The sequence below is a fragment of the Bacillus rossius genome, chromosome 17 (genome assembly GCF_032445375.1).
Source record: "Bacillus rossius redtenbacheri isolate Brsri chromosome 17, Brsri_v3, whole genome shotgun sequence".
Classification (NCBI taxonomy): domain Eukaryota; kingdom Metazoa; phylum Arthropoda; class Insecta; order Phasmatodea; family Bacillidae; genus Bacillus; species Bacillus rossius.
In genome coordinates, this window is record NC_086344.1 from 217305 (window position 1) to 232684 (window position 15380).

The window sequence follows — 15380 nt, forward strand, 5'->3', positions numbered from 1 at the left end:
AAAAAGTTTTTGTAAAGTAAAATTATATGTACGGACCGGAAAAATTCACACGTTCAATGACCTCCTGCATGAACTCCATAATTCTGCGTACACTCGGTCAAATGTCACCCACTCATTGGCTGCTGTCTTGTGAGACGTCCCAACGTAGCAGCCCGTGATTCGATACAGCTTTGGTTGAGTGTTTCTCATTGGCCCAGAGTCATCCGGGTGATTCGTGAGCAAATAGCAGAGGCAGCACTGAGGTGTAACCATTTGCATTTTAGCCCATCGCGAAATGAATTCGCGAATTTTTCCGGTCTCTAATTATATGTATTTAGATGTACCTTCATCTTGAGAGAATTTTGGAAACCAAAGTCATTAGGTACCTGTTTTTTTTTTTTGTTTTGTTTTCTTCCAGGCTGTACTGGCTGCACACGGCGACGAAGACCGCGCTGGTGCTGCTAGCTCTGAAGGTCAACTGGGTGCTCTTCTCGTCTTTCTTCCAGGCCATTTGACCGCGTGCGCGTTCCCAGCGCAAGGCACAGCGCGCCTGGCCCATTTGACCGCCCGTCTCGACACGGGTTCTTCAGTCGCCACGGGACGACTTTCCACGCCCTGGAAAACAAAAACAACAAAAAATAACCAGATCGAAGGAATGAGGAATCATGGCACCAGAGTGTTTCTTGACGGTTCCGCGATGTTGGGTCCAACATCAAGAAACATAACCGAGCACGCAGCAGACCATGATCACGACCTGGGCGAGATCTGTTCACAAATTAATTCTTTGTGCTAAAAATTTGCCATTAAAAACTGTGCAATGAAAATAACATGTTGGTACCATTGTGTTGAGACTGTAATGAACTAAGACAGTGGACGTTTCCATAACTTTACTGCGTGAACACCACAATATGACTGAACGCCCAGTAGGCCATTCTTTTACTAGAGAACGAATACACAACATGGAAATTACACCAACTTTACAATACTAAAAACACACATACCAACTGTAACATATACAACACATTGCTAAATAAATATTTTAAAAATTGTTTTCTCACAACCGCTGACCAACGTGCTGTTAAACACTGTTTTCCAAATACATAAATTTTATTAGATTACTGCTACAAGCAGCAAGCAACAATTTGAGTAAACATTTTTTAAGAAACCTAAAAGTATGTTTTTTGTATTTTTATGTGTATTTTTCATGAGTAGAGATAACAATCTAAATAATTATGATGATAATTTTTAAATTAAGAACCTGAGAAAATGTATATTTCGACTAGCGAATAACCCGCTGCTTTGCTAACTCAATTTCAGGCTATTGCTGACACTGCACCATTTTAAGAAAAGTATGTTCTTAATTCCAGATATTTTTTTCAAAAGAAAAAGAAACAAAAAATAATTTATGTTTTTTTATAAAGTTGTTATGCGTAAACATTTATTTTAATTTTTAGTACAAATTATCTAACTTTATAATTCCCATTTTAGTGTGTCCAAGGATATATATTACCTTGATGAAATCTCGCTTACTTCCTTTTCCATTTTATGAGGTAACCAATTAAAAATATATATAAGAAACACTAATCTATTTCATTTTTAATTAATATAGTGCCATCATTTAAGCTTACCCTTTAATTTATTTGGGTTATAACTATGATTAGAATAATGAAATAATTTCCTCTTATTACAGAAACATATTTAAAGATTTTATAGTCAAGTCCATATTTATTTTAAATTTACAGTACAGACATCAAATTTCATATTAAGCTTATGAGTTTATTCATATTAATAATATTAGTAGTACTTAAACAAAATTCCAAAATTTTTCATCCATCTTCTCTTTTCTTCACGTGGATACCTATGTTAGTGAATATTAAAATATCCGTAGATAAAATAATACCAAACTAAACTTTTTTTTTAACGTGGATATGAAATCAAAAATATTTGTAATAAAAGTACGCATATTTTTAATTGTAATTTATCTTGGCGGTACTTATTTAGTGGATACATTTTTTTTTTATATCTACCCCTTTTTAAACTAAAGGTGTGTTGTTTCAGAGAACATTTAATTAGAGAATTTAGTTAAAGGCATGTTGACTAATCATTGCCAATATATTAAATTAAGTTTTATTTTATCAGAAGATATTATTTGTTAATGTTAAAACCACATTTTCATTCTTTCACCCCTTAAAAAGAATTTCACAAAGTAGTAAAAAATAGTTAGTAAATTATCCATGTTTATAAATCATATGTCAAAACTTACATTCCACTCCATTAGCTGCAGATATATTAATTTTATTATAAAACCAAACTGACCATCTATTCACACCTTTTGCGATTAAATATGTATATAAAAAAAATGGTACGTATAGGTAAAAATTATGCTATGAAATAATATAATGTACATTATTCTACAGAGGCAGTTCTGACTTTGAAAGGATACTCTTTTATCAACAGTGTAATAACTTGTGATTCCTTTTTACTACAACTATTTTATTTTACCAAGTATATTCCAGGGTAGTTTCTTTATCATAATGTTTCATTTGTCACACCAGTACATACTTTTGGTATGTCCCCTAAAGTTTACGAAAGTGACTATACCGGGTTTATTGCTACATGGGCCATTCCATACCAAAATGAGCCTAAGTGCAAAAAATTTAAAAAAATTATAAACAATGTTTATTGACGTAATACTGTAGAAAAAAGTCTCACAGTCCATTGTCCAAAAAATTATTATGATTCATTAATTATTTCTTTTGTTTTATACAGTTTAACTTTGTCTATCTGTGTGGGGAATCAAGAGTAAAATTGTTCATTAAGTTGGCAATATTGTTTTTAATATTGATAATCAGTTGATGCCTTTGATTTTAGTGCAGTGACCTTGTTGAAAGTTTATACTTTACTGCAGCATTCTCAATAATAGTAAGATAATTAAAATTGCTTCAATATAGCTCAAGTTTATTTTGATATCATCTGTGTAACACCCGTTACCAAAAACATATAAAAGTTTACATAATAACTAAACCATAACACTTATAAAATTAATGTCTAACAAATGTGAGGTCATGTCTCTCAGTAGCATTTTGATTACCAAAGAAAATATTAATATTGAAATTTAAGGAGTAAAAATATGGTAACGGGTGTTACGTAGCATTGGTAACGGGTGTTACAAGCGCTATTAACATGTTGATTTTGTGTACAGAAATTGTTAAGGTACCATATTATTGTACTGGAAAACAAAAACTTAACCAAAAAGAATTTTGTAGATGTGTTATGAAACCAATTCTTGTTTTAAATGGTTAGTTGGAATTTTATCTGCCAAACTGTCCCACAATAACTGCCTCAAACTTTCACAAGCTATTTAAATTATAAATGTAATTATAGTAAAGTAGCTTACCTTGGATTATTTTAAGTAATATGTGTAAAAGAAAGTGTAACACTCTCCTGGCTGTGTATGCCAAAGTTGTGTGTTTAAATTAAAACTAGGTAGTAACATGAAACTTCTTTTTCATGTCTTGTCTGTAGTCCTTAATACCTCTTAGTTTATTTTGCTGGGAACACTTTAATATAATATCTACAGTCAAACGACATGTGTGGATGACAGTAAAAGGAGACAGAATTCACATTGAAACTGCTAGAGATTTCATCCCATGATCACGTAAACAGGAAAGTTACTGGAATAGAAAGTTTTTATGTTGACAAGACAGAGGTGTTACAGAATGAAACAGTACTAAATAACTACTGGAAAAGTGTTTTTCCAATTCCACAAATACAAGCAAGTCATCACTTCAGGGTGTACGATTTTAATAACATTCTAGTTGGGAAGACCTCATCAAGTTTGATGTCAAAAGTTACGATTAGAGCTGAAATTGATGAATCTGATTTTGAACCATCTGTATCTGTGTTGACAGAGATTGGGTGTCGTCTCCATTACAATGATGTGTACTCAGATTCAGACAGTGAGGACAATCCTGAAAGTTGCCAGTTTATAGAAACTTTTCCTATTGCTAGCCCAGGAGATATACAGTCTGGTATGTTTTTTCTAATAAATGTTCCAAGCTTGCGAGGTCACAATAATTCAGAAGGAACTGTATATAGATATGCTGCAATTTCTCAAGGAAGCGTAGATGATGAAAAGTGTTTGTCAGTGATGTTTTTGAAATCTTGTGGACCAGACAAAACTGTCTTTATTGCTGATGATGGAAACATTACATATGTACATTTCAATCAAGTAATTAGTAAATTACCAAACCCAAACGTACAGCCAAAGGGTATTTTCACAATTCTGTACAAATTTAAAAAAAAAAGTAGATGTAATTGAAAGAGTTTAGGTAGACATTTACTTGTAGTAATAAGTCAGTTTATAATTCCGTTTTGCTATAGTGTAATTTTTAATGGAAACTTCAGCATGTCGTCAGTGATATTTCAGAAATCTTGTGAATTAGGCTAATGAAAATTGTCATTAGGAGGATATTATATGTGTTCATTTAATTTAAGTACTTAATTAGTAAATAACCCAACCAACCAAACAGTATACATACACAATGAAACAATGATGTTGAAATTTGGAAATTATTAGATAAGTTATGTTTAAAAAAATGAGTAGATGTATATAAATATATTTATTTTAAGCTGTGAGAACTAAAAGTAAATATATATGCTTATTTTGAAATTAAACATATTTTTTAGCAAATAGACAAGTTACACCTTACTTTTATTTCATTATTTTGTCATCTTGGACCTATAATTTGGACAATATCCATGGGTACTTAGGATGTGTAACACCCGTTACTAACCTTGTAACACCCGTTACTTTACTATTTTACTAATGGATTGGTTAATAGTTTGTCTACAAACAACTTCTTGACATCAGTGTGAAGCCTATAAGCTTGGCTTGGATTCATAATTTTTTTCCAATTTTTTTTTAATTTCAGTTCACAGAGTTTTGAGATTAATCACTCTGATCTAAAGTAAGATGTCCATTTGCTGTAACACCCGTTACAATTTTTTCCATACTTTATTTTGCATTTGATATGCTAATAAACTGCTTCTACAGCAATACTTATATTCATTTAGCAAAGTGCTATTAACAGGTATGTTAAATGATTTCTTAACATTTTTAGTTTATTTAATATTGACTTTTTTTGTTGTCCGGACGTAACACCCGTTACTATGGAATGCCTGACATGTGGGTCCGCCATTTTTACGGCTTTGGCATTGTGGATCAGGGCCGGATTCAGAGGTCTGGAGGCCTCGGGGCAACAGAGGAGCGGAGGCCCCCTGGCCCCAAATTATTTTACAAATAAAATTAACAATTTTTTTTTCAGTCGAGTTTTCCAATAAATAATTTATTGTGAAATCAAGTAGATTCTCTTAGTATTTAAAAAACATACATAAATATAATCGGAGACAAGAATTATATGAAATTAAATTTTAGTATTAATGAATATTTCTGTTAATATTTAACAATAATATAATCATGTATGTACAAAGTAGCTACTATAGGTAAAGGTAAAACAGCGAAAAAAGAATTATCAAAGGAAAAGATGTTTACTAGTGTTTACTTGTCAGAATTAGAAAGATTTTTTTTTCCGAAGTCTCTATTGTGGTTTGTGGGGGCCCTCCGTTTGTGGAGGCCCCGGGGCTTTCGCCCCAGTTGCCCTCCCCTAAATCCGGCCCTGCTGTGGATACACATTGCTGTTAATTGTTAATTTAACTTCCGTTCCTTTCACCAAATTAATCCTACAAAATGCCTTATACCAAGAGCAAAGATGTTTACACAGCAAAAACTAAAATTAGTAATGTATTTGACTGTTTACTGTTTTAATTAAATGGATAGCCTATTTTTACGTCTTAAGTTAAAGCTCAAATGTTGAGGCATTGAGCTATAATGTCGCAATCATGTAGGTAATCGCCAAGGCTGGTGGATGCATTTATCAGAACTACCGAAATATCACAATTAAAATGTTATAAGCCAGTTGCTTTGATTTGATAACACAAGAGCCAACAACCAAATTTTTTTACTGACAGCAATATGCCAAAACCGTATAAAGCTGATAGATTCAATTACCATAAATCAAGAAATACTAATTTCAGAAATCTGACCTTACCCATTTTCAAAAATGTCAACAAATTTTACCGATCTGTATCATAGAAATAAGTCTGACTCTTGGAATGTCATTGGGTGATGTATCTAAGATTACAAAAACATGTTTTTCAGATGCCTGTAGCATAGCGCAAAAATGAGACAAAAAACCTTAGCAAACCATCTGAAAATCTGTTTTATTAGTAGATTTGGGTCATTTAACACGAAAAAACAGTTTCCCTGAAGAATATCTGAGTACCTTCCATTTTGAGACTTTTTTGAAAATGTTAGAAAATTGTATCCATTAGTAACAAAGCATTACGTCTGTTGGGCACGATAAAATAAGTTGCCCAAATGTAGAAAAATATTTAGTGCAGCACCTTACTAATCATAAATTCTTCTATAGGCCTAATCGAAAACACACAGATTACGCTAGTCTTTGGACAATCTAAGTGAGCGTCGTTAGAATGGTCAAAACCATGGAAGCAAGACGTAAGGAAGTTTGTGTGTACAACCTTTGCCATGTTAATACTTGAAGTCAAAATGAAACTATCCCCTGTTCCTCCATTTCCTATGTGCACAATAATAAATGTTTGGTTATAATGAAGTATAATGCTAATTTCTTGCAGAAGTGTTGATATTATGTTTGTTGAGCGATATTCACTACATGATGGCGTCTTTATGATTCTCCCTAGCAAGTTATTTTCGAGGTATTTTAAAAAAAAAATCTTGCATATTAGCATTCATGTAGCTATCCGGTTGACCAGTTGAATTCCACTCCATAGGCTATCACCTCCATGGTAAAACAGCCTGCTGCCGCAAGAAATGCAGTGAATCGAGAGACAAGAGCATAACTCGTACTTAAATAGCAGTTCTCAACACAAGAGCTTGACAAGTGCCGGGGTTTATGCTGGATGAAATCCGGAACGTTTTAGGCGACATGGAAAATATCTGAAAACAGTATTTTGGTTATCCTGATAGATATTCAAAAGAATTTAAATAATAATAATAATAATAAAATGCACCGGGTGACTATAATACAGTTCGGACAATTTTGTTGACTTTTTGAACATTTGCCCAGGCCAAATGCTACACGCAAAATGTCTGAAAACAATCATTTTTAATATCAGACGTATTGTGATTGTACCATCTACCTATTTTTTTTTTTTGTTATATCAGAAATGGACCTTTGAGAAGCTATGACATTTGACCGTTATTGCCCACCTAGTCGGGTTAAGAATCATCTAACGATTTTATACGTTTATGGCCGTAAAACGATGAGACATGGGTTTAGTCGTTGGCTCTCGTATTATTAGGCATCCAGTCGCCTTTATTCATTAACCATGGGAATAACAATTCTTCATTTCTGCCAAGGTGTCGGGAGAAGTTTTTCACATTCTTTTCGCCATTATTCTGACCAGGCAGTGTGACTAAACTGCAATCATGCACGTTTAGAAGTTTTTACAAAAAACTAAAATGTATCCTTGCTCGCAAAAATTTGGATTGTCAAGTTATGTGCATGCATGCAGAACTGTGCCGAAGTCATCCAGACGGCGGACTTGCAAGAAGCAACATTCACCCTTGAGGAAATGTAAATGAAACAGTTAAAAATAAAAATGCAAATAAGGTTCTGTTCTTTATAACCATAAAAAGAAAGTACTTTTTATTGAGGTTCAGGAGATGAAATAAACAACATAATAAATACTGTGACAAGAAAGTGAAACAAGGGTGTCATACGACAAGTATGTAGAGAAAAAACCATAAGTACCGAACTAACTCTTAAAATAAAAAACACACACATGCATGACAGAAAGAACCCAACCAAACACTACTTTCTCCTCGCCGAAGAAAGTGCTCCAGACGAAAGGCAATAGGAACCGAACCAAGGACTCGCAGATCCCAAGTATCACAGAACAACAAATCCCCGCCCCACCTTCCAGTCCCACCCAAAACCCACAATCTCTGTCTCCAACCATCATGCCTGACCAGACAACTATGCTTGCTACCTCAACTCTCCCAGTCAGATGAAAAAAACCACTCGCGAGCCATCACCAGCAACCAAAAAGAGTTAACCATTGTATCGACTCTGGTCAGAGCGGGCAGCTGGCCTACAGATTAGCACATTAATGACTACGGATGAAGCCCGATCATTACTCCTGCATCACAAAGAACTTATCGTCTCCAACAAGCAACGAAACCACCACATGACTGTACTCCTGCTGTTTGCCCCAGCCGCAGTAGCTGCTGCCTGCCTGCGTTGGAACACAGGTTTAGATAATATATCCACAGAAACGTTAGCGGTATGCACGTCCATAAATTACCTATTTATAAAATATTAATTTTTCAAACCTGTTAGGGAAGAAGGGAGGCTACTTTCTAACATAGGGCATTTTTAAACATAAAATTAATACCCAACATACATGAAACAGGTAAAATGTTAAGATGTACAATAATGTTGGATGGACTGACCTCCATAGATCTCGCATGTTTACCGGTAGCCTCAACTCACGTAGTTTCGGTTCCCTACCACGTTTGTGCAACTTCGGATTTCTCTCAAAAATTGAAATTAAAAAAATCGTAGGGTTAGGTTATGTTAGGTCAGGTCAGTCACAACATGCTTGTAGTGATGGGTCGTTCGTTAACGATTCGTTCAAAAAGAACGAATCTTTGAGAGAACGAAATCTTGCGATTCGTTCGCGATGTAAAGAACCGGCTCTTTGAGAGCCGGTACCTTGAAAGATTCGGTAGAACGAAAATGCGGAGAGAACGAGAGAACCAACCGGCTCTTTGAGAGCCGGTACCTTGAAAGATTCGGAAGAACGAAAACGCGGAGAGAACGAGAGAACGAGATGAGAGAACCGGCCACGCGCCCGGTCTGATTCGTTCGTGAAATGATTCATGACGTCAGGAGTCTGAAGAATTAGTAATCACAGCGTGAGCATGTTCATAAGAGCAAACGATAACTGATCAAATAAAATAGGGTAACATGAAAAGTATCTATACCTGAAAATGTCAACTGTTAAGTAGTGGTTTAAAATTGCGTTTTCACATTCACATACACAAATTTGGGGGGGAAAAAAACATGAATTAAAAATAACAGGGAAAGTAACTACAAATGTTCACACTTACCATTTAGGTGTTAATTAATGTACCTACTTCATTTTTCTCTCTTCATACTGAATCGCAGTAGTAGTATTCAATTTTTGTCTTTTTTTCTCTAAATGTGTTGGTCTACATGTAAACACTTTACTCTCTCTAGAGTGTAAATAGCCTGTATATTAATATTTGTAACTTAAAAAGTAATACAATATAAATAATCTTGTTTCATATACGCAACTGTGATTCACTGGCTACGAAAAGCAATGTTCAAGTACTAGCTATAATAGTGCGATTACAAATTAAAGTTAAGAAAGATCACTTTCGTACCTAACATTCTTAGATTTAATGCTCCCGTATTATATAGAATCACTGCATGAAGCATTTGCAGCGATCAACAGTCAATAATTTTATAACAGTCAGTATACAACTAGACGTTTGAAATTTCATTTACCCATGCAGAGTAGATAAAGATAACCACCCACGCGATCCAGCCTCCTCTCGTTATCGGGTCACGCGATAACGAGGGGAGGCTGGAAGCAAACACGTAGCCAATACTCTAAAGGATGAACGAGTTACGTCACCTGATAAAAGAGCCAGATCCTATTCACAGAAAAGAACGAAATGACCGAGATGAACGAATCGTTCTGAACGAATCTTTCACGGAACTGATCCGAAAGTACCGGTTCGGTCAAAAGAACCGTTCTGCCCATCACTACATGCTTGAACTTCTGATTTAGCGGCTGAAGTGGCGTTAATACCAAAACGCAAAACTTCGGAAATCTTCGGAAATTCTTGCAGGGAACCGAAACTATGTGAATTGTAGGCTTTCCCATGTTTACAGCTTGTTTGTGTAAGGGGAAGCCTAAGATGCACATAAAGTTCTGCCATTCCCGATTCAACCCGAACACGGTCTAAGAAGGGGAGGTCTGGACACTCCCCAACCTGGCCAGCATGCAAAAGAGAAGAGTCTAGCGACAGCAATGCAACCTTCCTGCAACTGGCAACTGGCAACTGGCAACTGGCTCGTTCCGGGGCCGGCTGCCGCACCGCTCAGGCTCGTTCCGGGGCCGGCGGCACAATCATATATCATCTGAAACTTCCATGGAGGTAAGAAGTTAGGGAGTGGTTGTTTGGCGTGGATGCTGAAGTCATTTTGCTTTTTGGGACACGCCCACTAATGCGACCAAAACAAACGGCGAATACAAGTTTGAAATGGTGTTTTTAATGAAATAAAACAATGTCGTGTTGTGCTTATGGTTGTACGAATAGGCTAGCGAAAAAGTAGACGGGAATTACATTTCACAAGTAAGTTTATATCAAACCAGGAGCTTCTATTATTGAAGTGGTGAGATGAATAAGAGAAGACAAGACATGTCTCAAGAAAGATGAAATAGTTATAGTAGCAGGTGGAAATTACGTGTTAAAGAAACAATCAAAAACTGTGTATCTCAGTTTGAAATATGTATTACCTTCATTATGTAACACAAAAGTGGCGGTATGTACAATCCCACACAGATTTGACTTTATGGATAACTCATGTGTAAATATAGGGATAAGGAAAACTAATGAAAAAATTCTGACTCTGTAGTAAGTACAATTTTGTACGAGTAGGTATCTTTTGCTGATGACACAAATCTTCTTATAACTCCAGAAAAATATTGGAATTAAAAAATAAAACTGAATTTGAAATAATTAACTTGAATAAGTGGTTTGATGCAAATAATTTAAAACTTAATATAAATAAAACAAAATTTATTAAATTTGGTAATAAAAGACTGCTCGATCAAGTATTATCTGAATTTCAGAATCAAGCGATAAGTCAAACTGAATCAACTAAATTCTTGGGCTTACATATTGATGATAAACTAAAATGGAATGAACATATCAATCAAACTATTCTTAAATTAAGTAAAGCTTGCTACGCCCTCAGAATTCTTAGCCAAATTATAGACAGAAATTATCTACGAACTGTATACATTGCACTTTTTCACACACACATGGTATATGTAATTGAAATATGGGGTAAGTGTAGTAATAGTATTAAAATTTTTAGATAGCAAAAAAAAGCCATATGTATTATATGTTTAGCTGATACAAGAGCCTCATGTAAACCTTTATTTACTGAGTTGAATATATTCCCTTTTTTTTTTCGTAATATATTTATAGGTTGCTCTTATTTGTAAAATTGTAAATAATTTTGTAGAATCTGAACATACTGGACTATATATCACAAGATATAACTATAAACTGAAACCAAAATTCCACACTTAAGAGGTATAACACTATTTAATAAACTACCTAAAGAAATTATATTACTACAAAATTTTAATGAATTCAAAAAAGTTGTTAGAGAATACATCAAAGGAAAAAAATATTTATTTAGCTGGTGAAATAACACCTTGTAATGACAATATAAATAATATGTAATTTGCTGTATAATTAATAGGACACCCTACAAATGATTCAGAGTATATTAAATGAAAAATATGTACTGTTTGTTGTGTTGTGTAAATTGTGAAAATTATAAAATTTGTGATTATTTGTTGAAAGTGTAGATTAGCAAAATTCATTATAATTGTAAACTTGATTATTTTATTGCAATTTTAACTATGTTTAATTTTTGTTTATAATGTGACAAGGTCTATATCCCTTGAGCTGTTGGCTCATGTAGGGATCTGCAGGTGGATTGAAAAAAATAAAAAAAATGAAATAAAATAGATTGTGTTATCTGCATGAAACAATAATATATTTTCCATTGATTTTTGTTGTCCAAATTATATACATTTATGTAATGTCTTGTTATTTGTTAATAAATTATGGTTTTTACTTCAGTACGTCTTGTTTTGTAGTTGATTTCGCATAATTTCACACTATTTTAAATTTGCAACACTGTGCTACCAGCTTGCTTTTACCAAAGCCCAATAATGTACCAATTTTATCGTCGACGATTATAAGACTTAACTTAAAAAATATGGTGAGGAAATGGATGAGGAGAAGTGATTTAATCTGTAAAACATTTCACTTTTAGTTTTATGCAGTGTGGTTTAGTATCATTTTGTTCTAAAATTCCCTCGGCGTAACTTTTCCGTAATTAAAGTAATAAAAATCAATTTCGAAAATATTTCTTTCGAAGTAGTCAAATGTGGATAGTGTTTGATTAGGCTAGGTTAGTAACAACGCTAGATTGTAGGTTAGGTTAGTATAGCTACATTAAAAATGCTGTAAAATATTTTTAGTGTTTTTCAGGAATTACCAATTTAAGATGTACCAGTTGCCAGAGGGAAATGCTGAAAATTCATTAATTGCACAGAAAGATAGAGGTGGAATAACATACCTGTCTAGGACGTGCAAAGTATTTGTAAGACGAAAAGACATTTTTTTCCTCTTTGAATCAGCATATGCATGACATGTCCCCATTGAATAATCATATTGTTTATTTGACAAAAGCAGTTTCTGATAAGTATGTTTGTATAAGGTTAAATTATTTTGCTAAGAATATAATTTAAACTAGTGATTCTGTTCAAAAGATGTTTACGAAGACAATTTTGTTTAAGGGTCAATGAGAATTTTTGCAGTCAAACTTCTAGTAGCTATGTATGCATTCTTCCTTTTGAGCTTCACGTGATCTTGTTATTCCATTCAAGAATAACTGTTTTACCTATTACAAATCAGAAACATAAGTATTTTTTGTATTTATATGCAGTCTTAGTAAGTATTGATTGGTTATTGCTACATAGTATTTATATGTGTCATCAAGTAAGGGAAACCAAGAAAAAATCTTGACAAAAATAATTAGGTTTCCTAGAAAAAATTTCTATGAACTAATTTTTGCAAATCTATAGTTGAATGGATATGAATATTAGGGAAATTGTGGGTAAATATTGCCCCCTATGAGGACAAAAAATACAAAAATATAATTTTCGATTTAAATATATCTTCACTAGCATTTTATAATCCTCACTGATCTCAAAGAAGCTTAAGGCACACATTCAAGGCTAAAATTGTGGGATGAAAAATAATTAAAACGTAGACAGTATAAATATATAACACTTGGAATCGCTATAGTAAAAAAAAAAAAAAAAAAGTTGCAAATGTAATCACTGCAACATTGCTGCAGGTAGGCATGTGTGCCCTCTGTTATTACTGTTACTTTACAGTACTGGCTCCTAAAGTGAAATATTCGTGCAAAGGACTAATTTAGCTCTGAAGAAACTACTGGTATGTTTACTATTGCGTGGCCACTGCAATAAATAAATAAATATATAAATAAAATGCAAAAGTTGTAGCATGTACAAGTTAATATAGGCGAGTGGGCTCGTGACAGCTAATCCATCCATACACATAGGCCTAATAATTATGACGAGAATTTAAATATCAGTTAATTTGTTCATTTCGTTTACAGTAACATGTAGGTAATAAGCTAATATCTTTAACATTGTAATAGTCCGATAAATGAAATGACGAAAAAAAACCTTCTTTAAGCACAAATAATGTAAACAAGGGTACTATAATGTTATTGACACAACATACTGCCTTAATAACATCAATGCACCCTACCTGAATGCTGTTAAGTAAGCAATAAATTAATTTTATAACCCATTTCGTCATTACATATATCGGGATTTATTGCCTTATTTCTACTAAAAAATCACACGTTACAGTCTTGCAACACAACATTATATTTCATTTCATAATCTTAACAAGATAAACTTGCACATATACGCCGCTGGTAGCTAATATCGGATTAACAAAATACAGTATTCTGCATTTAAATGCATTGCAACCATTGATGTTTTGCTCTCACAAGGGGGCGTGGTCGTTTTTTGTTTTGACTTCAACTGTTAACACAGCAGAGATTACACACACCTACTCCCTAACTTCTTAACTCTATGGAAACTTCCATCTGTCGAATATGGCCTCGTGGCTGAGCGCTCAGCGGCGCCATCAATTAATCGTATGGTTGACGGTTCGAATCCCGGCAGATGCGAATTTTTTTTTGTACTTGTAAAAATAAATACGAGCGCGTATAATTTCAAAAGTAATAAATATATTTGAATAATGAATGCAAATAAAAGTAAATTTATTAATTAAATTGTAATTTTCAGGTAAGGCAATGATAACTAATGGTCAATTATGTTAGGTTAGCTACATTATAAATACTTTAAAACTTTGTGGATGGTTGATTTGGTTAGGATAGCTACATTAAAGATACTGTGAAATCATGTAAACTGTTTCCTAGCGCTGGATAGCTACATATTAAAAAGTTATTTGCTAAGCAACCATAAAATGATTTTACAGTATTTTTAATGTAGCTATACTTACCTAATATAACCAACCATCCACTAAACAGTCTATGTGGCATTTTTATACTGGAGAGAAAAAACGTGCGCTTAAAAATAAAAAACATCCAGGGGGTAGGCGCTTCCGATCGGCTAACTTCGGAAAGGATCGGCATTTGCGGCCAGTTGCAGGAAGGTAGCATTGCTGCCGCTAGACTCTTGTTGCAAAAGTGGCACACCTAATGTCTCCGTAGTTCCGCTCCGCTCCACCATCTGACGTGTAGCGCTGGTTGTTCTGCGGTGGTATTTTAAGCTTTGTTGTTATGAACAACTCAACATAATAATCATTTAAATTTTCATTTAAATGTTTAAAATGCATTAATCTCCAGATATCGATACAGTATTAAATTGGATGTGTTTATTTTTTATAAGTTTGGGAATTATTTCATAAATTAGGTCAATTAGGTTACGAAGTATAGTTTCCACATTGGCATTGGCGGGAACTTCATTGTGAGCAAGGAGCATTGATTGTTAGTAAAGAGAATAAGCGTATATTATTTTAATTGTGAAAATGCCTAACCTTTGTGTTGCACCTGGGTGCAAAACAAATTATCAGGCAAAGTCGGACGAGAAAGTTGCAATATTCCGAGTTCCCAATGATGACAATGTTAGGCAATTGTGGCAGAAAGCAATTCCATGAGACAAGTTTGTACTTAAAAGATCCCATTACGTATGCGAAAAACATTTTGTGGAAGACGACATTCTCACAAAAAAAGGAACACAAAGATCAGTTCGGAAACGTCATTGGAATAGTAAGTTAATTTTTATTATTTGTATGAATGTAGTCTAAAGATTACTTATTTTTGTATAGGCCCAACTTTTTTAAAAATGGAATGTATGATGTCGAATTTTATTAATGACCAGCACAACCCTGATAA

At 33.9% G+C, this 15380-nt stretch overlaps 1 protein-coding gene across 1 annotated transcript in view; it reads left to right on the forward strand.

Annotated features, from left to right (window-relative positions):
- LOC134540915 (fatty acyl-CoA reductase wat-like) overlaps positions 1–3479 on the forward strand; it is a 43669-nt gene extending 40190 nt beyond the window's left edge. Inside the window, exon 7 of the mRNA XM_063383988.1 lies at positions 398–3479. Coding sequence (XP_063240058.1) covers positions 398–494 — 97 coding nt within the window. The 3' untranslated portion in view covers positions 495–3479. The remainder of the gene's footprint in view (positions 1–397) is intronic.
- The last annotated feature ends 11901 nt before the right edge of the window (positions 3480–15380 follow it).